General features: G+C 41.0%; 1 protein-coding gene across 2 annotated transcripts in view; it reads right to left on the reverse strand.

Moving 5' to 3' along the window:
* The window catches only part of ppfia3 (PTPRF interacting protein alpha 3), a 33,673-nt gene extending 11,328 nt beyond the window's left edge, over positions 1-22,345 (reverse strand). The window contains exons 1-22 of one of the 2 annotated variants that reach the window (XM_037791937.1): positions 22,191-22,345; positions 19,838-20,563; positions 12,009-12,110; positions 11,574-11,813; positions 11,425-11,484; positions 10,665-10,793; positions 10,441-10,533; positions 9,827-9,879; positions 9,644-9,737; positions 9,327-9,461; positions 7,886-7,969; positions 7,479-7,610; positions 6,047-6,109; positions 5,885-5,964; positions 5,176-5,344; positions 4,503-4,696; positions 3,364-3,601; positions 1,882-2,015; positions 1,641-1,795; positions 1,427-1,526; positions 1,260-1,341; positions 961-1,161 (exon numbers count right to left, since the gene is read on the reverse strand). In XM_037791937.1, coding sequence (XP_037647865.1) covers positions 961-1,161; positions 1,260-1,341; positions 1,427-1,526; positions 1,641-1,795; positions 1,882-2,015; positions 3,364-3,601; positions 4,503-4,696; positions 5,176-5,344; positions 5,885-5,964; positions 6,047-6,109; positions 7,479-7,610; positions 7,886-7,969; positions 9,327-9,461; positions 9,644-9,737; positions 9,827-9,879; positions 10,441-10,533; positions 10,665-10,793; positions 11,425-11,484; positions 11,574-11,813; positions 12,009-12,110; positions 19,838-20,224 — 2,925 coding nt within the window. In that variant the 5' untranslated portion in view covers positions 20,225-20,563; positions 22,191-22,345. Of the gene's footprint in view, positions 1-960; positions 1,162-1,259; positions 1,342-1,426; positions 1,527-1,640; positions 1,796-1,881; positions 2,016-3,363; positions 3,602-4,502; positions 4,724-5,175; positions 5,345-5,884; positions 5,965-6,046; positions 6,110-7,478; positions 7,611-7,885; positions 7,970-9,326; positions 9,462-9,643; positions 9,738-9,826; positions 9,880-10,440; positions 10,534-10,664; positions 10,794-11,424; positions 11,485-11,573; positions 11,814-12,008; positions 12,111-19,837; positions 20,564-22,190 lie in introns of both variants that reach the window. The other variant, XM_037791936.1, reaches the window with a different exon arrangement.
* Between the last annotated feature and the right edge of the window lie 4,557 nt (positions 22,346-26,902).

Below are 26,902 nucleotides of genomic sequence, written 5' to 3' on the forward strand. Positions count from 1 at the left end.
TACTAATAATTAGTAAACATTATTAATTATCATTTATCACTAAAATCACTTTATCAGTAAAATAACTATTAACTAAGTTTAATTAACTATTGTTTTACCATTTATTAATGTGGTTATTATAAAGCGTTACTGAAAAGTGAAGATAAAACCACATCTACTAACCAGCTGTCTAAAGTACTGACTCAACGCTTTGGCATCTTTGCTGCGGCCAACCACAACAGCAGACTGCTTTCTCATCGCCATGGAGATTTTGATGAACAAGAGGCTTCAAGCGTTCTACTGAAATCCGTTGATCATTTTACACCATTTCAACTCATTAATATGATTCCTGATGTGAATAAATACAACGCCAAGCAAAAGATTGCGAACTCCAAAGCAAACCGAAACTATTCCAAACTCCCAAATCAACATCCGTAGAAGACAATCTTTGGTTATTTGTGACGTCGTCTTCTTTGGAACAGGAGACATGAAATGCGGGAGCATGGATGCATGTGCGTGCAACAGTTTTACAACGTTTTTCAACATCTGGTTCGTCTTTGTTGCTGTGTGAGAAGGCAAAATTTGGGAAAATGCAGTTTTTGTTGCCAAGTTTTGTTTAAAGGCGAAATAGGTGGAACTTTATCAGCGCCAGTGCAGTTTACTGTCATTCTCTATGGAAAATACACTCATATTTGTATTATATCTGACATTTATCACATGCAGGATACGTTTGATGTCCTATATTCCACTTAACAGAATCTGCTTTTCATTCGACATCATTCATATTCTCTCAATTACATTTTATTCTCATTTCTGTATGCTATTATTAGTTTCTGCTGCAAATCTCCCAACAGGGATCATTAACGTTCCATCTAATCTCAAAACTACAAACACCTGGTTCAACATGTACCTCATACTGATAATATGAATGTGTGTATTATCAGCATTTCTTTGAATGAGTCTGTTAGATGTGAGTCTCACAGAGCGGGTGCTGGCCGGGGCGGAGGGGCTGGTGAGGGACACCATCTCCTGGATGGCCAGCCGCAGTTTGAGGCGGTGAAGCGGATTACTGATGCCGATCTCCCTCTGGATCTCTGTGTCCGACAGGTTGGCCATGATGGCGCCGCTCTTCACGTTGGCGCGACAGGCTGCGACGTACCAGGCTGGCATTCCCACCCACAGCTGGAAGGAGGCAGACGACAGATACAATAAAAGAGAATCCAAATTATGTTCTTGAATTATTATCTCTCATCCTTTAGGTTTCTGTGGTGGCACAGTACCTCCAACCAAGACACAACAGTGGGCCCGTCCCAGGATGCAAAGGGAAGTCCTTGGCGACATGCTTCCTCCAGTAGCTCATGCCTGGTAAGAAGAGAGAGAACTTTATTTGGTGCCGTTCAAGTGAGAGATCAAAATATTAATCTGACAACCAACAAAACATAATTACTTCTTCTTGCTGCGGCGGTCTTTATCTGCTGGACCCAGAGTCCCAGTCTTGTTTATCCCCATCGGGTCTCCAGAGGCCATGTCCTCAGAGGGCGTAGACGCTGGAAGAGACACAGTGAGGTCAAAGGTCACAAGAATGAACGATAATATAGAGATGAATGAGCAAACTTGTGAAAATGAAAATGCTGACAGTGTGGATTATCAGTGTTATTTACCAAGAGAAGAAGACCCGTCCCGCCCAGGTTGGCCCATCCGTCCTTTCTCCTTCTTCCCAAAGAGCCGCCCGATGGAAGACTTGATGCTTTTCTTCTTACTGGACTTGTGGAGAGAATCTTGGCTGCTGTTGGAGCTGCTGCCATCTGCTGAGAGACTGGAAGGGACAAAGGAAATCACTGAGCGGGAAACATGAGGATTAAACCGTTTATATTTGATGTGTTTAACGTGCAGCTGCTTTACCTGCGAAACTCCCGGGGGTCATCGAGCATCGCTCCTGGATGGGTGAGGGTCATCCTGTCCAATCGCAGTGCACGAGGAGTGGAGGGAGGCGTAGAGTCGAGAAGAGCGAGGGACCGGTCATCATCTTTGCTGTTCTGGAGAACGAAATGTAAAAAAGAAGCAATTTAGAGCGAGAGAGGGGTGTGCAGCTTGGATGATACACCCAGGTAGCTTAGGAGCTGTTTTTCCTTCAGAACAGCTGAATCATTGAGAACCTGGACTGCTTGAAAATTATACTTTATCCTCTTAAAAAGCAGACGACCCGCCAGTGGGCCCGTCCGCTATTAAGTCTTTCAGAAGATGTAGCGGGCTAGCTTTTCCGTGAGGAGGATAAATAACACTCCGAAATTACGCTACATTTTGGCGAGAAAAACTGTCATGGCCATTTTCAAAGGGGTCCCGTGACCTCTGACCTCAAGATATGTGAATGAAAATGGGTTCTATGGGTACCAACGAGTCTCCCCTTTACAGACTTTATGACATGCTGATCACATGCAGTTTCATGCATGCAGTATAAATGTGTTATTTTCGCCTATTCTAAAATGGTGTATTTGAATATGTCTGCATACTGGGGTCCCTAAACAGTCTTGAATTACATAAATTGTGTATAACTGTAAAGCTGAGACTCTTGTGGATCCAATGAGCCCAACTGTATTCATGTGTGATGATGTTAATCCCCATAGGAGCCATTTCATTGTAGTGAGAATTTTTTTTTAAAAATTTGACCTCACTGTATAAAATGACCTGTGGTGACCTCTAGGATAATCACAGCCTCACGAAACCTTACAGCCACACACTAGAGACTTAGGGCATTCAGATGATGGCTTTCCTAGGTAGATTGACAATAAGGTAATTTCTGAGCAGTTTCCAGAACAGAAGTGCTCGCCATCAAAACTTCAAATGTTTCACAGCATGGCTTTTTCTATGGTGTTCCTTAAGGTCTTGGTGTCTTAATGTGGTATTTTGGAAGGATTTTCGATCATATTTATCAGTTCTCGTCGAGTGGTTCAATTTACCAAATCTGTGGTATCAAATGGTATAAACACAACAACTTATGAGACATAATAGAGCACGGGGATGGCCAAAATGGTCAGATTTTTGTCCTAAGCTGTTTTTTCTTCCTGCTTTATATCTTGAACCATTCTGTTCTGAACTCCCACATCATCACTTTCACAATCACCGCTGACTGCATGTTTGGTGGTTATTGCACCATCTTTTGTAATCCAGCCAACCGTTTCAGAGACACTGGAACGGCGTGTCTGGCACCAACCGTATCCTTCAAGTTAACTTGAATCTATCTTGCCCAATCTAACATGCTGCTGTTAAAGAATCACTGAACTTCTCAGACCCTATTTACATGACTCACTGTCTGGAGGAGCTGTTTGCATAAACAGGGAGGTGGAGATAAAAAAGGTTAACACGGGGCGGGAATAGAAGCAGTACCTGTCTGTCAGTCTCGCGGGCCGGGGAGTGAGGCAGGCGAGGGGTGGAGTGTCCAGAGCTGGGGGGGGAGGGGGAGGCCAGGGTGGAGGATGTGATGGACGAGGGGATGAAGCCCCGTCCTGTGCTGTCTCTCCCCAGAGAGGACGGAGGGATGGGCGGACTGTCCAACGCCACGCTGACCCGGTTCTCGATCTCTTCGGCCCGCAGCTCCGTGTTCTCCTTCTCCTCCTGGATCAGTCTGGGTTGGAAAGAGGAGGGTGAGAAAACGAGGACGAAACATTTGGACCGTAGTGATTTGAAGCACATCCAACACTGATGTGTGTTCGTTTTTCTTGCCGAGAGTGAGATCAGACTCTCATTTCTGTATGATAAATATGAAGCTACAGTGAGAAGTCAGTTAGCTGAGCTTACCATAAAGACTGGAAAGGAGGGGGAACAGCTAACCTGGCTCTGCCCAATGGTAACAAAATCTACATACCAGCTACCAGCAGCTCTAAAGTAATTAAAACTAGCTCCACCTTGAGCAGCTACAACAGTAAAATGCAGCTTACACATTGATGCATAACAATCTAATAATGTCACAAATAATAATGTATTAGTCACTGGAGAACGAGCACTTTTACTTTTGGTACCTTAAGTCAATTTTGATGCTAATGCTTCTGTACTTTTACTTAAAGGTTACATCCATCTCTTTCCCAAGCTCTTGTAAAAAAAAAATCCCACGTAACCTGATGTAGGTTTCTGCATGATGCCGCTGCTACATGTACAGTATATAAACGTACATCCTGAAGGTCAGTGTATTAATGTTACATACAGTAACTTAGATAGCGGTCTGCATGCTCCCAGTTTGGAGAAGCAGACAGGAGTACCAGCAGGGAACCTAAACAAAGTACTGCTGTGGACGCCACGTTAGTTTGGACCCGAAAGTTACACAATAACACAAACAAACTAACCGATCGATGCAGCGGTAGACCAGGAACTCTTTTGCAAAAAGGGAGTTTCCATTTGGAAAAAAAACGGAAAAGAACGCAGATGGAACTTTAAGGTTTTGAGATTTAGATGCAGAGCTTGTAGTTTTATAGGTACTATGAGGCTGTAGTATGAGGTGGATTATGTAACATCCCTCCCAGATGCCTTACTTGATCTCCTTATTGATGGCCTCCAGCTGTTCCTGCAGCATGATGGCCAGGGTCTGCACGTCCGTCTGTCCGCTGGGGGACAGCAGCTCGGAGCCAAACCGAGGCTCCCCGTCATCCTCGTCGTCGGAGCAGCCCACATCTAAGCCCGGCTCAAACCCGGTACCCAGCAGAGCCCCGCTCTCCCAGTCTGGGTACTGTACACAGAGAGTAGTACTGTAGTTCTTCCATGAAAAAAACAAAATGTTGTGTTATGTTTACTGTTCACTTTAATAAGAAAGTCATAGGAGATCAGTATAAATGTAACATCAACCTGCAAGCGACAGATGTAGTAAAATAATACAAAAACATTGATTTTTCCTCATTCTTTTATGTCTTCACACTTAACTAGAGTCCATAAGAAATGTAAGAAAAGTTTATTTTTTCAGGTTGAAAGGACAACAAAATCGATTTTATTGCAAGAAAGATTGATGAGAAAATTGGGGCTTTACAACTATTCAGAGGGAAGACCACTTCCTGATGTTAAGTTATTAGATACTTTTGCAAATTTGACCAATTTTTGTTGTTTAACAGAAAAGTAACTGATGCGTCTGAGAGGTATAATGTGTAAAAAGATGATAGATGAGAATCAATCAGTTTTTTTTTACAGCAGGTCATGGGGATGTTAGATTGTCACCTTGGTGGAGTCCTCTCTGGCGGAGCTCCAACGGGTCCGGTGACTCCGCCTGACCACGCCCCCAGCGGAGGCGTTACCGAAGGGATCCAGGTGAGTGGTCGAGCCTGTTGGGAGCGAGCCGCTCCCGTGGGAATATCTCAGCTCCAGAGCGCTACCTGGCAGAGAGCGACTGCAGGGACAGAGGGAAAAAGAAGATACGACGATAAGGTAATTATCCCTGCAGGGTGAATACGATTGTGGCGGCGACTACAATGAGAGAGAAAAACAGACAACACAGCAACCAAACACAGCAACCAAAACTAAAATATGTACAGTAGAAGCATTAAAAAAGAATCAAAACATCAATCTGAAATTTGAAAAAAAAAATATATAGAATAGAGTACATCCAATATAAAACAATAAGAAGTTATAATATGAAGAAAACTGGTGATTTGACTTCATATAAAGTGTAAAGGGCTTCATATTCCCATTAACAGGTTTACAGAAGGCTTTCAATGTCAAGACGTGCAGATGAGAAAGTGCTAATTGGATCATGTATGTGTGTGTGTCAGCTACATATCAACAGACAGCGTTTAACGCCTCCAACGTGAGGTGATTTATCTACACTGCCTGACGAGATAAAAGTCACAAATCTGGCGTCTTTACAGTCAGACGACGCTGGAGAAACAGAATAATGTTTCTCTCTTTCTGCGTTTAAATGGCAACAAACCTGGAATAAGAGCCCCCGGGCCTCGCTCTCAGCTGATCCAACTCCAGCTGAATCCTCTCCAGCTCCGCTATCAGCTGGTCCTGAAGGTGGAAGAGAGACAGAGTTGGTGAAAAAAGAAACATATGTCGACTAGCTTTAACTAAGAGTGAAGCCTAGAGGCACCTTGTTCGCCAAGAGATCGTCCTGGAGTTTCTTCATGTTCGATAGTTCCTCAGACAAGGCGTTCTGGATGAGGAAGAAAGAGAAGATGTATTACTATAAAATAACAGCAGTATGTTCTTAATGAGAACCTGGACAGGTTAGTGAGCTGGTCTTAAAGTGGGATTGTGTTCAGCTGCACAGGCTCTGCAACTAATGATTATCTTTATTGTATTATTGTATATTGTGATTAATCGATTAGTTGTTTGGTCTATAAATGACGTCCTCAAACGTCCTCAAATTTTTTTGTCCACAACTCAAAGATATTCAGTTTACTCTCATAAAAGAGTAAAGAAACCAGAAAATATTCACATTTAAGAAGCTGGAATTAGATCGACTCAAAACGTTTAGTCAATTATCAAAAAGTTGGTAATTAATTAAATAGTGTACAACTAATCGATTGATCGTTGCAGCTTTACACAGGAGTGAGGGGAAACACCCAGAAATCCTGTAAGAGAACAAGCAATGTTTCATAATTATAATCCAGCCAGTTTTTACCCAGGTTGTACCCAGATTTTATGACACTGTGCTTTTCCTGCAGAAAGTTTTCCTGCAGCAAAAGGACACAAATCTCTGAGATTTACAGTATATATGCTCCTTTTGTGATGCTGACTGCTCAGAAAATGCTTTCAGTGAATAAAAATGTAGAAAAATCGGTGGAAAATGTTAATAAAGTGCTGATAACGCACTAAAGTTAAGTAGGTTTAAAAAAAAAAGGAAGACAGCTAAGAGTTGGTGTTCCAAATGGTGTTTTTAAAATTCATATTTCAGCCAGATTTTCACTCATTATTCAGATCCTTTACTTAAATAAAAGTAGAAGTTACAAAAAGTAAAAGTACTCTGTTACAAGTAAAAGTGAAAGTATTATTAACAAAATGTACTAAAAGAATCAACAGTAAAATGTAGACCCATATGAGTATTATGCTATTATATACTATATAATTGTATTATTAATATTATTGCATTTAGGGCTGGGCAATAATTCTATCCCAGTGTAGTTAAATCTAAAGCTGGAAATCTTTATTTTAGTATTTAATTCACACAGGAGTATACAAAAATAGGCTTTACTGTGTGGATATTTCATATAGACTATTTATTTATTGAATTCCCAGAAAACATGCTATATCGTGATATATATCATTATCGAAATATGAAATGATCTATATCAGGATAGAATATTTTTTTGCTTATAGTATAAAGTAAAGTTACTCTCCACCACTGTCCTGGATGAAGGATTCACGGCTGTTTTGAGACAGTTTGGGAATTTACTCAAGTTGTAACTGGTCACTTCCTGCAGGGCAGAGAGCTGCGTGAACATACCTGACACCAGGAGGTTATTTGGGGGAAAAGGACCCATCTTTAGGGTTTGATTTGATTTTGCTGTGAACTCTGTCACCTTTTCTTCCAGAGCGGCCATCCTCTCCTTCAGATGGAGCTGCAGCCTCTCGTTGGACTCAGACAGTAGCTTGTCCACCGTGTCGGAGAGACGCTTGTTGTGTTCATCGTTCATCCTCTCCCTCTGCCTCGCCTGAGGGGGAGAGAGCGAGACGGGTGAGAGCGAAAGAGAAGAAAATATGAGTGTGAGGAGGGGGGAAGGAAGGGAGGGTGGGAGGAAGTTAATAACAAGCATTCTGCTTGACTGAGAGCGAGAGACAAAGATTTCTATCTCAATGTGCCCGGTCAAATAGAGGGTTTAGAAAATTAGTGCGTCTTTGTAAAGGCTGACAAAAGGAACTGCATGAGAGAGGGGGAGGATGAAAACAGAGGGAGAGAAAGAGAGATGGAAACGCAGGCATGACTCACCCTCTGTAGCTCCTGGTTCTTCTCCTCCAGTTGCGCCTCCATCTGTCGCAGTCGCTCCTCAAAGTTACCATGACGCTCCTCCGCCTGATTGATCGGAGAGGAAGGAAGCGGGGTTAGAGCCTGAATCGTGTTGCGACACTGATACAAATTAACACAAAGGAAACAGCTTGTTGACCGAGTCCGCCAATTAGTTACATGCCTGTACAGATCACAGCGCAACAGGAAACTTTGTTTGCTTGTGTCTCGTCCTCCCGCGGAAGCCATCTTGTCTGAACATGCAAGTAGTAAGTGTAGCCATTTAAGAGGTTTGGCTACCTGGAGGAGGGCAACGTTTTCTTTGGCATGAGTGGATATTGTGTTTACGGGAATGCTAGTGGTTAACATACTAGCAATTAAAACCAGTCACTTAGGAAGAATTTGATGCACCGTACAGTTCTTGACGTGTTTAGCGCCCAAGGATCAAATAGCTGAGCTGGCTTTCATCTGAAGACCGTTTGCTTCTGAATTACTGGCACCGCTCGATGAAAATATTTGGTATCTGTCATTTGACATCTCATGTTCTATGTCACTCATGCATGAACACACACCAGCCTACTTGCCCACACATGCCCACACACTCATGCTATTGTGTCGATGCACACATGTACGTATGCGTATACTGCTGCTGTCAGGTGAAAATATTCATATTTGAATCTAGGGCTGTCAAAGTTAACGCAATAATAATGTGTTAACGCAAATTCATTTTGACGCCACTACTTTCTTGAATGCTTTAACGTAACTTGCGATGTTTAGGTTTTAACAGGCTCAGTTTTAAAGCTAGAGGGAAGATACTGGTATCATATGAAGCTATGTCATACTCGCTTGTCGCGAAGGAGGCTAAATAACGCTCCAAACTTACGCCAAATTTTGGCAAAGAAAAACTGGCATGGCCATTTTCAAAGGGGTCCCTTGACCTCTGACCTCAAGATCTGTGAATGAAAATGGGTTCTCTGTGTACCCACGAGTCTCCTCTTTACATACATGCTCACTTTATGATAATCACATGTCGTTTGGGGCAAGTCATAGTCAAGTCAGCACACTGACACACTGACAGCTGTTGTTGCCTGTTGGGCTGCAGTTTGCCATGTTATGATTTGAACATATTTTTATGCTAAATGCAGTACCTTTGATTGTGTTGTTAATTGATTTCCAATAATAAATATATACATACATTTGCATAAAGCAGCATATTTGCCCACTCCCATGTTGATAAGAGTATTAACTACTTGACAAATCCCACTTTAAGGTACATTTTGAACAGATAAAAAATGTGCAATTAATTTGCGATTAATCACAATTAAATACTTTAATTGATTGACAGCACTAGTTTAATCTCATTTTAACAAAAAAAATGCAGCAACAGGGCTGGATTGGTTTCAGACACACACACTTGCACACGCACCTTGTTGAGTGCTGCCACTCTCTGGGCAAGCTGGGCCTCGATCTCTGGCAGCGTCTCGGCCCTCTGCAGAGTTTGCTGCAGCTTCTGCTTGGCATCATCCAGACGTTCCTGGAGCTGCCGGTTCTTCTCCTCACTCTGCAAGAAGAGGGAGTGGAGGTGAAACTCGGGCCACGAGTTTGCCGAGGGCAGCAGACGTGATTAGAGTTACCAGGAGGGGGGTGGAAGAAAACACATCGATGGCACGCTCTGCGTGCCAAGCTGCCAATCAACGGCAGAAACATGGGACACACACAGGGATGAGAGAGACTTTCCCCCACCTGTCTGTAGAGAGAGTCTTTGCTGGCCAACTCGTTCTCCAGTTTGTCTTTTGTGTCGTGGAGAGACGTCGCCTCCCTCTGGGCACTCAGGTACCTGCAAACCAGAACAAAGCGGCAGACAGCAGTGAGCGGAGCGTGTTTCGGAGGAAGGCAATGAGAGTTCACGGAGAAAAAAACACAAACCTGCGTTCTAATGTGGTGATTCTCTCTTCCATGTCTTCCCTTTGACAGAGCGCCTGGGAGAGTTGAAGAGGAAAAAAAGAAATGTATGTAAAGCTTGTGATGCAGAAATAGAAAGCAAAGAAGACCAGACAGAGAAAGTGGGACAGGGCGAATGTCAAGTTTACAAGTAGGTGTTGATCAAAGGGAACTCACTGGGCTCGAACAGCTATTAGCTGAAGAATGATAATGACTGGTTAATAGTTGTTGTTGACAGCTTTCAGAAGCACCCACTTATGCAGTTGCACAAGTCAAAGAGAGACAGAGTGTAGGGGGGTGGGGGGAGACAGTGGGAAGATAAAAGAGCGGCGAGAAAGGAGAAGCAGTTAGACATGAAGGGAAAAAGGTTTAACTGACTCGACCACCTCTTGTCCGAAAATGCCCCGCACACCTTCCATGCTGACTGATGGCACCGTCACTATGGCTACAGGGTAGAGGCTCTGGTGCATACAGTACCAGCCGCCGCTGCCAAGTAGGCAAATGGCTTTGTTACCATAGCAAACTGCTACATATTTCTGTGAGTATGAGCTCTCTGTGCCACTGCGACAGACGCACATCGTGGCGGTTTATTGTCTCACCTCTTTCACATCCCTCTGTAGTTTCTGGTTGGCCTCCTCCGATCGGGCCAGCTCCCTCCTGGCGGACGTCAGCTGCTCCTCGATCTCCCCGACCTGACGGGAAGCGAGAGTGTGGTGATGCAAGGCTGAGTGAGCGCACGTCATTTTCTGTCCGTTAGCATCTCCCGGCTTGTGTTTGTTTTGGTGAAAGCATTAGACCATAAGAGTGTGTCTGCATCGAGTACCTGTCTACACATGAGGGCCAGTCTCTCTTTCAGCTGTCCCAGCTCGGACCTCTGTCGCTCTATCTCGCCCTCTCGCTGCCTGTCGATGTCTGCGTCATCCAGGATGGACGACGGTCCGTTGGGAAGCCGCTGAATGAAAAGAAAAGATTTCTTCATGATCATACATTCTCTGAAACATCTATGTACACATGAAAAATAAGAATAAGAGGTTGGAGTCTGTCGTTACCCCACATAGAGAAGAACGTAACTATATACTCTATTATAAAGGTATTCGTGAAGCAAATTTCTATGACCTTTCCAAAACTTTCTGGGTTTATTTACTTTTCCAAAACTTCACCAGAAATAGCTTTTTTCAAATTCCATGACTTTTTAGGTTTTTCATGACCGTACGAATCCTGATTTCTAAATGTTGCATGTAAGCATGCTGCCATTAGCATTCATCAGTACAGCTTCACAGGCCTGTTGGTATGGCTGTAGACTCTCAGTCTTTCCGGTATCAGTTTGTATTTTCAGGTTTCTTCTGGTAAGGAAACGTGTGAGCATTGAATGCATAAAATATGTTGGTCACTCAGGTTAATGTCAAAGCAGTAATAGTGGGGGATTTTTCATGGTGATACATTAAAACTAATAGCTCGATCTCTCTCTCGATCTCTGCTCCCTCATCTCTACGGGAGAAATGTGTTTGTGTGTACCAAAATGATTCAAGTTCTGTATGAGGCATCTCCATTTCCAAAATCATATAAGAAATGCATCCCATTACCTCTTTGCCGTTGTCTAGTCCTTGCTGCCGTCGCTTGATTTGTTCCCTTAAAGACAGAACCTAAAGCAACACGGAGGAGAACCGTCAGTAGAGGCTCCATCACTAACTCACTGAAAGCTGTGAAAAGCAGCAGAGAAACGTGGACTCACCTCCTGAGAGGAAGACTGCAGCTCTTCCTCCAGGGACGCCACTCGCTCCAGAGCCACCCGTAGTCTCTCCCTCACCTTCTCGTCCAGAGCTTTGTGGTGCTCGAACAGGGACTTGAGTGCTTTCAGGACCTCCACCTCGCTGGACACGCCGGCCGGGGACTGGGCCTGCCTCTTCACCACGGTCATCCTCAGGCTGCGCTCGTGACGGGACACCAGGCACTCCAGATGTTCAAGCAGCAGCTGGAAACACATGTGGTTCACATACAATAAAACCCTTTTATCTGTTATAAACGGTCTCAGATGATTGGAGCTCACATTTGAATTCTTTCAGAAAACATAAAAACTCATGCCAAAAGAATCTGACAAGAACTTTAATTAACCAAATAAATAAAGCAGATAATGTTAACCAGACATTCGGTGTGTTAGAGTACTGACTCGTGTGTTGTTCCTCTCCGCCTTCAGCTCTGCTATCTCCTCCTCTCTCTCCAGCAGCTGTTCCCGGCAGAGGTTCAACTCTTTGGTCAGCACTGCAAACTCCTGCAGGGTCACAAGAGGGAGCTGTTATTGACTCCAAGCTTCTGCAGGGGGTCATGATCACACACACACTCATCAAACTGCATCGACACATTATTTCGTTATCAAGCGCTGTACTTTTCCCAAACCTGCCCTGTCTGCTTTAACTTGGATTCCTTTATTTCCCAGAATGCCTTCAGAGAGAGAGAGGGCATAAACTTGGGCTGTGGTCGAAAACTCTGTTTTGCTTAGTAAGGTTCCTAACGGAGTGAAATGACCCAGAAGTATCTGAGTAGCAGCCATAATAACAGCTGGTCGAATTCTCTAAATGCTGAGGAAAGATGTCTTCAATGCTTCCTTTCTTATCTCCTTTAGCATAGGATACACTGGACCATCCTTTACCAAAGGAAAGGACATAATGCCGCCCCACAATTCCTTGCAGCTGCAACTTTTAAAGCGACGCACCATTCGGCCATTCATAAAAACAAACAATATGCCTATCTTGCATATTATTTTCATACAGTCATATACTAATGGGGGTTGCACGGTGGTGATGTGGTTAGCACTGCTGCCTCACAGCTTCAAACCCAGCTTGGGGCCCTTCTGTGTGGAGTTTACATGTTCTCCCCGTGTTAGTGTCTCCGGCTTCCTCCCACAGTCCAAAGACATGCAGGTTAGGTTAATTGTTGACTTTAAATTTCCCGTAGGTGTGAATGTGAGCGTGAATGGTTGTCTGTCTCTATGTGTCAGCCCTGTGATAGTCTGGCGACCTGTCCAGGGTGTACCCCGCCTTTGCCCAAAGTCAATTGAGATTGGCTCCAGGCGGAGGGATTAGTAAGAAGCTAGCAGGGGAGTGAAGGTTTCCAGGCTGCGTTGCACTGAATCTGCACCGTCAGTAAAACATTTGTATTTCCTCTGTTGCTTCCTTAATGGATTTCTGCCCTGTATGAGTGATAAATGTTGAGTCAGATGGTCTGAAACCAACAAATGAAGATCAGTAAAACATCTCAGCATGAGGTCACCTCTTCTAAATTTGGCCAGTTATCCCCACAGAATAATAAACATGCACTATTACTGTAAACATAAGAACAAAAAGACTGCTGTAACGTTTACTGCCAATATTTTCCGTTACCCCACACAGCGCAATTAACTATAGAATTTCATTGCATTAAACACACATGCAGAGACGTGCAACTATGTTTTGGCAGAAAGAGGAAACCCGTCCACATACAGCAGACTCTCTGCCATATCTACCACGGCGGCCACCGGGAGTCTTAAACCAGGCCTCAATATAAAATCTAACAACCAGCTTTATTGCACGTGTTGCACCTGAAATTGATTTAATTGCTCAATAACCAAGACTGGCTGTGCGTTTGCCCGTCATTAAAACAAACGCCTGGAGGTTAAACAAGCATGAGAGCAGCTGGAACGAGCCCAACGTCTTAGATTTCCAATTGACAGCAGTCCTGCTGAATTGTTGTGATTTTGTGTAATTTAATCCAATTATGTATAATGTGAGGTTAGCTACATGATAGTTATGATAAGAAATATGTTGCCTTTGGTCAAACCAAATGGTATCCACGGCAACAAATCAACAAAGAGAGGATGAGTGACATCATGGAGTGCAAGTCAAACTTGCAGCAGAGATGATGTTTCCACTGAACACACACACTGTACCATGAGCGCTCCACTCGCCCTGCACTGATTAATGTCCTCTCTGCTCGGGTGTGATGGTGGCGTGACGCACACACGACACAAAGCACACGGCCGTCCTCAAACCACATGTGCGCCGGATCATGTGTGTTTTAAGAAATGCAAACGAGCCATTAAAGGGCACCGATGCATGCACGGTGCTGCTGTTATCTTTGCACTGTGTTAACACTGATCACCTCACACACCTCTCAGCCAAAAATGCATTTGAAAACGTGCAGTCTGTAACAAGCTTCTACGCTCCTGTGCTGAAATAAGGCAGGATGGAGAAAGCTTATTTGAAAAGATGGAAGTAGGGAGGATCAAGGAGGAAATTGCTGTGTGCAGATGGCATGTTCTGGGCCCGAAGGATATCATAATTCTGGGATTAATTCATGCAGAAGATGGAGTGAGATGTACCACCGGTACCACACACTTTCTAGATTCCTCTCTGCCTCTATCTAGCGCCGTCATTTTGGTCGATGCAAATCATTCTGCGCTGGCATTCACCTCTTTCCTACTCTCTGCCCCTTCATCCATTTCAATCTCCCCCTGTCATGATCCACCACATCTAAAACACACTCTAGAAGCCACCTTATTAGTATGCAGCAATATGCAAATAAGCTTGATTTGTTAGTCTCTGTGTGTTTCATATCACCAGGTTTCTCTCTCTCTGTGTGTGCCATGCTGTCGCTCTCTCCATCCCTCTCTCCTATTTTTCTCTCTTGGCAACGTCTAACACACACAGACGAACTCGCTGAACTCATCTACAGTAGAATGTATCACAGCACCGCTCCATGTGTTCCTCTGTCTGCCTGTGTGTGTTTCTGCAGATGTGTGCACCATATTGATCTGCTCTCGGTGAGGTAATATGGCTCTTTAATGTCCAGTCACTCTCTCTCAGCTATATCTGTTATTTCATTTTTTTTTTTTTTTTTTTCAGATTAATAGGCACTAACAACGAGGGAGGCATCATCGCCACCCGTGGCATCCAACAATGACTACCGCCTGAAAATAGAGACGGAGCCCTTGTATGTTGAGTGGAATTACAACATGATTAGCTCTCTGGCGCTGGGATGTGAAATAATATAATAATTGGCTCCTGTACTACAGTACAGGGGCATCATCTCCAGGTTTTATGTCGTCCCAGTTTGTACCTCTTCTCCATAACAGTCCAATCATAAAGCTACGCATCCAAACATTATAATGATCTTTGAAAAACATAGCAGGTTGTTCAACAACACAACTGCTCTGAAAGTATTTCCACAATCCTCAAAGACTTTTCTAACAATCTGGATAAAAAATATTCCAACAGCTGCACGATAAAAAAGAGTTTTGGTTTGTTTCTCAAGTTGGGAACGTATTTCGTAAATAGTATACCTCTAGAGCTGCAACGATTGATCAATTAGTTGTCAGCTATTAAATTATTTATAGGCGACTATTTTGATAATCGATAAATTCTGGAGGACGGAACCTGCCAAAATAAAATATAAATCAATCAATACATAAATGACTCGATAAATAAATGTTATTAAATGTAGCAAAAATTATATTAAAAATAAATTAAGCCAATAATTAATTGATCAAATGTGACATAAATTGATATTTCTGTTTTAATTTGCTTCTTTATTTATTTATCTTTGTATTAATTCCCTCATTTATTTACTCTTCTGTTTAATTTTCACTTTTATTTATTTGTGTATTTATTTTTATTAATTTTTAAATTGATTTATTTTTGCATTTACTATTTATTTATTTTTGCATTTATTTTTTATTTTGGCAGGCTCCGTCCATATAAATCAGTTTGAGTATTTTTTTAAAGAAAAAAACAAGTCTAAATTCCCTGATTCCAGCTTCTTAAATGTGAATATTTTCTGGTTTCTTTACTTCTCTATGAAAACATTAGTTGCAGCCCCATATACTTTCTTGCTCAATTTGTACAACAGGAAACATGAACATAAACATTTAATTGGTTATATTAGTATATTGATGTTACTTTCCAATAATTTATATTTTCATTCGAAATAACAATATTTTGTTTGTGTTTTGCAGAACAAGCAAGGACATATGTCATTTCCAGCTACCTGGATAGCAATTATATATGTGTGGATATATTTTTCATCCAGATGCTTGGAGGACCTTCTGGGTTTGTCAAAGATCACAGGCTTTATATTTTTCAGAAAACCAGATGAGCTGTGAATGCAATAGTAATATAAAGGGGCACAAACCGGGATACATTTCAAGCAGCTTTTGTTGATATACATGACTACTGCAACTAGGGCTGCAAAATCCTCTTTTTATTGTCATCGCGATGTCAACTTATGTGCAATAAACACATTGTGAAAGACTGCGATATTACACTCAAAGACTTGGGTTAGTTGAAAGAGAGCATAAGCAGATAACTGCACTTTAAAATATAATTATTGTTTTGTTTTTTTTATTGGTGCCGTTTGTGTTCAGTTCAATGTTCAAATTTGTTGAAAGCAGAAGAAAGGCAGAACTGCATTTTAATATCTGATTATTTATTTCACGTAGTATCGTTATCACGATATTCAACAACGTTATCGAATATTTTCCTCATATCGTACAGCCCTTCTTGCAACTTAAAAACAACATAGCAACGACTAAACTCAGTTGTCATGGTTACTGACTGATCCTCCAGCATCATTAAGTAAAACATTTTACTACAGTAAAGAGCAGTTTTGAGTAGGGCTGCAAATAACGATTTTCATGATAGATTAACCTGCCAATTACTTCTAGGTTAATCGATTAATCGTTTGGGTCTATAAAATGTCAGAAAATAATGAAAAATGCCCATCCCAGTTTCTAAAAAAGTCAAAGAGCATGTCTTCAAATGTCTTGTTACCCAAAGATATTCAGTTTAATTTGATATAAAACAGAGAAAAGCATGAAATCTCCTTTTTTTGAGAGGCTGAAAACAGCATTTTCTGACATGAAAAATTATCTTAAAAATAAATCGATTATCAAAGTAGTTAGTGATTATTTTTCTGTCGATCAACTAATCGATTAGTCAACTAATCATTGCACCTCTTGTTTTGAGGTATTATTAGTGGATTATTTCCACTGGTTGTAGCTTCTTTGCAGAATACAATTTTCAAAATGCAATGAGCTCATTAAATACACGCTGTTTTATCTCAGCCATGTTTTACCTCGATGACTTATTTTAGCGTTTAGCATTTGTAGCGTCAAAGAGAAGTGATGATGATGTTGGAGATGTGATGGTTTCCATCTGTGCTGCTGTACTTTAACCTCCCCAGCAGAACAATAAAGGAGTCAGACTCAGCGCCACCTGGACCGGCTGCAGCATTAAAACCCTGCTAACAGGTTAACACATCAATAATTCAACGCTGTGAAAGGAACCGTTTTCACTATTGATACAGTACAACATCCTACTGATGATACTTGTTTACCTTTACTGAAGTCAGACTTTGAATGCAGGATTTCTACTTGTGATGGAGAATTTTGGTTTTGATGCTTTTTTATACAGTAAATAGTCGATTTTAGTGCTTTTCCAACTCTGCTGCTCACATGAATCTGGAAGTTAATCTTGTATTCTGTATTCTTATACTGCATGTGTTTATTTAGATGTTCATTTGCGTGCACAAGATAAAAATAAAAATATTTTAGGACTACAGGAACTCAGTAGGATTGTATATCTGTAAATATGATCACTGTATATGTAGTAATGTGCAAATGAAGTACTGTAAGGCATATACAGTATTAAGCGCATTGCGATATACCGGTATTGACAATAACTGTGATATTTAATAATGCACATATGATAATATCACGTACATAATCCAGCACCTCTTAAAGCAGCAGTGGGTAGAAATGGAGCGAATATGATTAAAAAAAAAGTTATTTTTATAAAACGGTCACTATATCCTGACAGTAGTGCATGAGACAGGTGATCTGAAAAAAATCATGTGCCTCTGTGTACTCCGGTGTTCCCAACGGCATCTGCAAGATTTCACAGACCGGAGGAAAACAAGCAGTCAGAGCTGATTTGGAGTCTGCCGTCCAGCTGCCGTCCAGCTGCCGTCTCTGAGCAGCTGTCAATCACTCGCAAACTCCGATCAAACGGTCAAACTAGGCAGCGCTGATAAAATATGAATCAATATTTTGTTACTGTAATGCCTATTTCTCGCCTCAAATGTTTTCAGAAACATCTTGTAGTGTACTGTTTAGCTGTAAAATGAGACAGTTTGTGACCCGGCAGCCATGTTGAGATCAGTTGAGGAAATACCAAGCACCACCCACCAGCTGGAATTCAGCCAATAGGAACGTTCTCTCTCTGAAATGACCTGTGATTGGCCAAAGTCTCCGTCATGGGCTAGATTTTTTAAAGCCTGAAAACAGAGCCATGAGGAGGTGCAGAAGTCTAGTTTTCTCTCAGAACACTTGAATTGCAATATGCTGAAAGGTTATTATGCAATTTTAGCCCAATGATGTCAAAAGCGTTCTGCCTACTGAAGCTTTAAATCATGCTTCTGTACAGTTATGGTTACAGACTCTCTCTCTCCAGCTCCTGACACTCCTATTTTGAAGTTTATTTCATTTGTCAAAAAAGAGACAAAACGCACAATAAACAAAGTTATAGATGAATTTGACTGATTTTAAAATTTTCTATAGATATCCCAATAATATAGTTATCGTGAATTCTTTTGGCCACAATGATCGTGCATTGAAAATCTGATATTGTGACAGCCCTATACAGTATATCATATATCCTGTTAATGTGGACTATTTTCTGTATTTTTAAGGTTTAAGATTTTTAGCAGAGCAGGCTTGTTTTTCCCTGTTTCATATTAAACTTGAGATAATTAGACTGGATCATGATACCCAGTTGAGACGCAGTAACGACTGTTTGCAATTCCCAAACTGTAACCTTCAGTAGTATCTGAACTTAGAGGAGAGGTTCACCTAAACTACACACCCACGTGTCAGTCAACACTCCACTGAAGTCAGTAGGGATGTCCTTGACTAAAGAAATTCTTAGTCGACTAACACTCATATGATTTTGTTGACTAATCAATGAGTTAGATTAGTTGATTTAATCGACAGATCTGTGAAGCTGACTCACTCCACGAGGAATCACACAAAAAAAGCACCACTTTAAATCTTGTGTTTACCAGAGATGTGCTCATAAATTTCTTGGAAATAAGTCATTCAGCATGAAAAAAGCATAAAAAACAACTAATCGACTAAAGAAATCTTCTTCGACTAAGACCAAAACGACTGATTAGTCGACTAATCGACTAAGAGGGGGCAGCCGTAGAAGTCAGCACACAGAACCACAAAACAAATAGCAAATTCTTACCAATACTTCCATCTCAACCTTTACCCAAACTATTAAAGCTAACAGCTAATCGTCTTTTTCCTGCTCTAATGAGAGCAGGAAATACCAAGCAACGTTCCTTAAACGTTTAATGAATAGACAAATAAAATATATGTCCAAAATTCACCCATTCATTCATCTCCTCTGTTTTCCTCAACGATAATGCTTCAGTCATGCGTGCAGTGCAACGCATCCCTGCACGCTGGGATGTGCACAGCGTTGTGAGTAACAAACATGTGAGAGATAATGACGTAAACATTGCACTTTTGAATGCACCATGCGTTGCATTTGGATACAAAATCTAATAAGACATGTTACTCTGACTGAGTCTTCATTTCGGGGTGAACTGTTCCGTTAGTCAAACATGCAGAGTAATGACTAAATGCTCACACACTTGACTACACCGTGACATAACACAATAGCATTAATGACATGAGTGAAGTTGTCATTTCAAGCCAGTTGCAGAGATGAAACCTTCCTTCATTCACGCCTTCAGTCTGACCTTGACAAGGCAACTATGACCTACAGTATATCAATTGAAGTATAATAGTATAATAATAATAATAATACCCTCACACAGTCAGGATGGGTGTCTGGATATAAACAGTTGAGCTGAGACATGTGTGTTTCCTTCAGTAACAGCATTATGTGATGTAGAAACTAGTGAGACTGTGTGACCTCCTGACCCCCTCCGTCGTCGTACCTGTGGCAGGGCGATGGACAGCTGCCTCGAGAGCGACTCCTTCTCGTGGCCCAGGTCTCGCAGGCGGAGGTGCGCCGTCCCCAGACTGTCCTGGGTCTCCCTCAGGCTCTCCAGCAGCCTCTCCCTCTCCGTCAGCATGTTCACCATCAGCGACTCCAGGTTGCCCGTGCTGCCACCCTCATCGCTGCTGCCGCCACCGCCACTTCCACTTCCACTACTGCCACTGCTGCCGCCACCACTACCGCCACGGGGATCCCTGCTGCCGTAGCCCCCAATGCCTCCAATCCCTCCTCCGCCCATCCCTCCTCCGCCCCCCGCCGGGGAAGACGAGCCGCCTCCTCCGCCGCGCCCGTCCTCCGAGATGGTGGGCATCACCTCGCACATCATCTTGAGGCCTGGGTGTGAGAGGTGATATCTGAGAGGATGTGTAGGACACTAGAACCACTGACTCGTCATCAAACGGGCCAACAAGTTACTGCGTCGGTTCGGGGGTTATTTCCTCGCAAGCTGATTGGGCGGCAGGCCAGAGACCAGTGCTGGTGGGGGGTGGTGGGGTAGCTCTGTGATTGTGTGGGTGAGAGTTCCAGTGGTTTTCGGGGGGGAAACAGTGTAGGGATGCGGAGGGGTGGGGTGGAGGTGGGGGTGCAGGGATAAAGAGGGAGAAGTGCAGGTTTGGTGGATGACCTCTGACCCCCGGCCCAGGCTTCACTGAGATGAGAGACGAACCTGGAACGAGAAGAAGAAGAAGAAGAATGTGAGTTAAAAACAAAATGATGGAGGAACACATGATGTTATATATAACATCATGTGTTCCTCCATCATTTTGTATATATATAATAAATATAATAAATGATGACCAGATTAGGAAAATCAAAGACAGCATTTCTAAGACTTGGAAACATCTGGAAGTCGACACACATAACTAGAAACACCGAGATAAAGTTATACAACAGCTGTGTACTATCTGTACTTCTATATGGTGGCTGAGTGCTGGGGAATGACTGAAAGAGACATATAGGCAAGCTTTCCAGCTTTCACAATACGAAAGATCATGAGGATATTCTGGCCTAGGAAGATCACAAACCATGAACTACACAAAACGACAGGGTGCTTGGACATGGAAACAATATTGATAAGAAGAAGATGGAGATGGAGATGGAGATGGATTGGACATGTATTAAAGGAAACCATCTGATGAAATGACAGAAGTGGCATTGTGTTGGACACCGGAGGGAAAACGCAAAAAGAGGGAGGCCCAAAACAACCTGGAGGCGAACCATCGAAGGAGAAATGAAGAAGAGAAGATACAGCTGGAACAGCATTGAGAAGAAAGCAAACAACAGAGATGAGTGGAGATCCTTAGTCCTTGCCCTATGTGCCACCAGGCGCAACAAGGACTAAGTAAGTAAGTCATTTCCCACCAGGTTGTGATCTCATATCATCACACACATATGATCCATCCTGACACACACTAGAGCACCTTTTCTCAGGCGTTTCTCCAAACCCTCAAAGACAGAGTAAGCATTGCTGTTGCAGCAGCAGCAGCAGCAGCAGCAGAGCTCTCTCTCTCTCTCCATCTCTCTCTCTCTCTCTTCCACTGACTGGCATCGCGATACTCAACGTCTGGAGTAATTCATCCATCAGTGCATGTCTCGGCTTTATGTATCCGAGCGTCCATAGTCGTAATGGTAGAAAATGAATGCGCATGATGTACGGAAATGAGTCGCAGCCTATTCAAACACACAACAAATTATCATCAGGCCTGTGTAGGTATAGCAGAAAAGATGCGGCGCTGTTTCATACATTCATGTGAGAGGAGAGAAAAAAAAAGGGTGTCATCATGAATTGTAATTACGAGGCTGTATCCAGGAGGAAATGGGCTTCTTTTCTACCCATCTGTAAAAAAAAAAAAAATATTCTGAGTGAATGCAGGTTTATTATCCTCATGGGTGTTAGGAATGGGAATTAATTGCTGTCTTATTATAATAATAAATAATAAATGGTCTAAATAGAGGGGAATATTTTGAAGCTGTGCAGGATATAGCCTATCACACATCATGGGAGGAGGTTGTGACAATCACGCTGTAAAATGATGAAGGCCTAATTAACACGTTCAATCAGAAAGATAGATTGGATTATTTTTTAGTGATTAAGATTAATGTCGAAAAAACGGCGGTTTTATTCCGACTGCAAGGCGTCTATTTCCTATCAACACCCCACTCCCTCCATCCATCCCTCCATCCTCCCTCCTCCTCCTCCACCCATAAAAACAGCTGGACGGTCTAACGCACGGCTACATCTGTGCACCGAGCATCACGGTGGCTTTCAGCCCTTTAGTGTGTCTTCTTCTTACCCTCTCCATGATCGACAGAGAAAGGAAGTAAAGGCGCCTCATCGGTGGCCGGTTCACTCCATCAGAGCACCTGAGACACGGAGGCTGCAGATTATCCCCGTTACAGCAGCCCGGTTACCAGCCTGCCTGCTCCATCCTCTCTCTCTCTCTCTCTCTCTCTGGCAAGATACACACAGGAGACACAGGCAGCATCCGGTCACCACTTTCACAATAAAATGATAGAAGTCTGCAAAACATCTGGACTGACCACAAATGATCACCCTGACTAGACATGGGTGGAAATGAGCCAATTAATTAACCCATACTTTTTACATACTGAAATATTACATAGCCCACATAGGCTACATCGAGTCAATATACTTAAACATTTTAATGTAGCAACATATTTTGAAATTATTTATATCATTGATTCATCATTTAGTATATAATAATAATAATAATAATAATAATAATAATACATATTATTAAATAAACTAATAATAATAATAATAATAATAATAATAATAATAATAATAATAATAAATAATAATACATTTATTTTTATAGCACTTCTCAAAACAGATGTTACAAAGTGCTTCACAAGACAATAAAAGCAGATAAATAAAATAAAAGATATGGTAATTGGTAAAACAGAACATCAGACAATAAAAGCAGATAGAGTAAAACAAACATGGTAACTGCTAAAACAGAACATCACAGAACATATCAATAATAATAGAAGTGGTAAAATGGTAGGGCAAGTTGATAAAACAAATATACAGTATATATACATAAATGTGTATAAATGTACACGTGTCCAGAAACGGATGTATACATACATATATTTATACCCTTCAACTTATAGGAATGCTATCCAAAAAAAAGTACGTTACATTATGTTAGAAAATGTATGTTACATTATGTTATATGTAATGTTATTTGTTATGTATATTGTACAAAGTGCTTCACAAGACAATAAAAGCAGATCAATGAAGCAAAAATAAAAAGAAAATAATAAAAATAATAATTCATATTATTATTATTATTAATAATAATATTAAAAATAATAGTAATAATAATAACTACATTCTAATAAGTGCTTCACAAGACAATACAAGCAGATAAATGAAGCAAAAGTAAAAAAAAAATTAAAAAAAAAAATTATTATGATTTATTGCACTAGCTTATTAGCACAGCCTTAATGGTATAGCCTACAACTCCAGCATTTGACTGCACATTTTGTATGAGCATGCGACAAATAAAACCCCAGAATCTTGTTAAAATCTCTAATAAATATCACTTTAGTTTCATTTTTTTTTTTTATCACAATTTCTTGATGCACGCTCACATTGAGTGTTTGTGAGTAGACATCACTTTATAGCATCAGAAACTGATTTGCAGGACAGGTAACAGGAACTTAGGACAGGTGTAAAGACACATTGGTATACCAAGCCTTTATTGACTTCCTGGGGACAAATTGTTGAAAATTAGCAATATAGTATCACTCTGTTAAAAAAAAAGAATAATGACTGATAAATAATAATATTAATCACTACTGTAGATAACCTAAAACATAAAGACAAACAAGTTGAAACTTTATTCTGAAGACAAATAATAGAGCTTCCTGATGTTTCTGTGTACCTTGACGACCTCCCATCGTCTATCTTCCCTCATCTCTCTCCTCCTCGGTAAAGATGCTGGGTCTTAAAGAAACAAGCTCTCACCGGCGGCTATATAAACTCCTCACATCCTCACAATCACTCATAACTGCACTTTGTTACAGTTTCATACCTTTAAACACAAAACCAATGAACATCATCAGAGTGAGAATGATTTCCTCAATTTATTCTCACTGTGTGGTACATGAAACTTGCTTAAAGAATATTAAACAATAGTACCCTCTGGTGGTTCAATAAGAGAAATGAACTGCCACCATAAGGTTTTAGGCCAAATGTCTTGATTATTTTTAAATAACCATCATGCATTCACATGTTAATGTGTGAAACTGAACAGTATGAGGAACTTTTTAAAAGGTCACAATCAGCAATGAACAACTTAAAGATTACCAAAACTTTTGTTAAAAGTTCATATTAAGGTGAGTAATTTGGGGGGATTTATGAGGTATTAAATTATGTTATTCAAACAAATTGATCTACAATTTATTTATTCCTTATCATTAAATTACCACCTACTCAAGTAAGTAAAAAAAGGTACCAGTCACCATCACCAGTCATGAGGCCTGTCAGCCAATCAGATCGCAGGGGAGGCGGGTCTTAGAGGTGGTGACGTAATGTTCTCTTCAGAGAGGGTGATGTACAGTAGAAAGAAAGAAAGAAAGAAAGTCTGTGATGATAAACAGCAGATCACAGCTTTGGCTGTATGAGTTTTAATACTTACAAACTGTTTTATAGTTAAATAGTTTTACAGAGAATATTCTTTAAGAAGGCAACTTGATATCTGCATCTCTTGAGGAATCTGATCATTTACAGTTCAGAAGAAATTCTTTTTTGCAGCAAAGCAGCATAAAAATATAAAACATCAGCACAATAAAAACACAATAACACAATAAAGATAATGTCCTGTCTGACACTGTTAGTCAGTCATACAATTAGTTTGAGAGATTTAGTACTTATAATGGTCAGAATAATCTAAAGTTGTTGTAAATATGGCCATTAAAATCACCTGAGAGTGCTGCTAACTAATCCTGCTGCTGATTTTATACTATGATTTTTTTTACTACTTGTGCTATGTTTATTTATTGCACTATATTTTGTTTGTCATATTGAGATTTGACCACCTCTGTGACAGACAGGGTCATTGAATAAGAAGCTGAATCACAGACTTGATTAACTGCCTCACAAATATTCAACATTATCAGCAAAGACCTGAAGACGAGTCAGCCTCAAATGACAAGTTCATCTAAGATTGTAAAAACATGAAGAGAGCAGAGCAGAGCGGAACGGACAAACAGACACATTGTGGTTTGGCAACAGCACCTGAATGAGGTCTATTACTGAGGCACCATTTACAGAATCACAGTATTTGTTTGTTCCTGTATATAGTTTTATAGTCACTATACAGTATATGACTATAGTCACTATTATACTGTATATATAGTGTATAGGGCTATTAATGGAACTTGTTTTTGAACAGATAAATATATAAAGCTGGCTACTTTAAACTCTAACAGTACATAAAATAGTGTGTTTATCTGAAATATAAATAACCAGTAAGTGCAATTTTAAGAAAGATTTAAGGGAGAAAGAGTATAATACGGCAATTAATTCAAGTGTAGTCTAGTAAATGTACACAGTCTCAGTATTTCTAATTATCTGAACAAAAGGAACCTTTAAAGCTAAACTCACCAGAACTCACTGCATCATGACGTCCTAAAAGACCCACTGACAGCCTGTTGACAGCTTCAGCTCCACCTCTGGGCACTAACAGCTGGATGAAATGTCACAGCGCCTGTTGTGGACGATGTCCTCTGCAGACCAACACCCAGACCTGTTAAAGGTCCCACAGGGAGCTGGACCTCACGGTTTCACAGGAAACTGGCTACAGATGATGTAATACAGACAATCCTACCACAGGAATAATAAAACCCTATATATGACTAATTATTTCTGTTGCTTTTATTTAAGTTTAGGTTTAAATATACAGTATACTTCAATTTCAGCTTAGTATTTCATAATTTCTTGTAGTTGTAAAAAGCAGTTTAATGTAATTGTTTTTATTTCAGCATACAAAAATGCTTTAACAGCTAGTTTTCATGTTCATTTTAGTATTTAAAAATAAATTTAAAAAATGCAACAAATTTGCACACTTTGCTATTGTAATATGTTATGCTATGTTTATATTTTATATCTTAGTTGTAGTAGTTTGGTATTTTTATAGTGCATCCTAATATATTCTTTATATTGCATGTATATATATAGTGTTGATATGTATATTTACTGTTCCTACTACTGCTATAACACAATAATTTCCCAATTTAGTATCAATAAAGTACATCCATAATACTCTTGTTTAAAAGCATCTAAACAGATTTATTGTCTCTCATTGCCCTTTCCATTACAGACACACTAATAATGTATCTCCGCAAACTATTTGTATCCGTCATCATCAGCTATAAAACACTATTTCACTGGGAGTTTGCCCCTCAATACAACACTTAACTAGCAACAGAATAAAAGTAGAATGGTTTACCTATTTTGCACCTATATTTATGCAAAAACTGCAACAAAAGTGTATTTTATGGACTGATATTGGCTGGAAAATATCCAAACATGTATGAGCATCCATAAAGTGCACAGTTACACTCAATGACACACTGTATTTGCTTCTATATCCACAAGATTGAACATTTCAAAATTAACTCTGGGCAGTGCATCATGATAAACACTTGCTTGTTTCCTGAAGACGTCTCTATTTGGCTGATATGACGGCGGTGACTGACAGCGGGCAGCTGCATGGACACCAGTAGAGGAGGGGCCCTGCGGGGTCATGGAAGGTCAGCGGGTCAGAGGAATGCTGATAGGAATGCCCTGAGCGGCGGGGAGGCAGGGGAGCATCTCGCCAGCAGGACAACAACAAGCATCAGCAGCTCCCCGGGGAGCCATGACAGTGGACAACAGGCCCAGTGTCTCTCTGCAGAGACACACAGTGACCCGCAGGAGGACGAAGAGGAGGTGGAGGCAGGGAGCACAAACACATCTAAACAGGGTGACACA

This window comes from Sebastes umbrosus, chromosome 14, assembly GCF_015220745.1.
Source record: "Sebastes umbrosus isolate fSebUmb1 chromosome 14, fSebUmb1.pri, whole genome shotgun sequence".
In the NCBI taxonomy this organism is placed as follows: Eukaryota; Metazoa; Chordata; class Actinopteri; order Perciformes; family Sebastidae; genus Sebastes; species Sebastes umbrosus.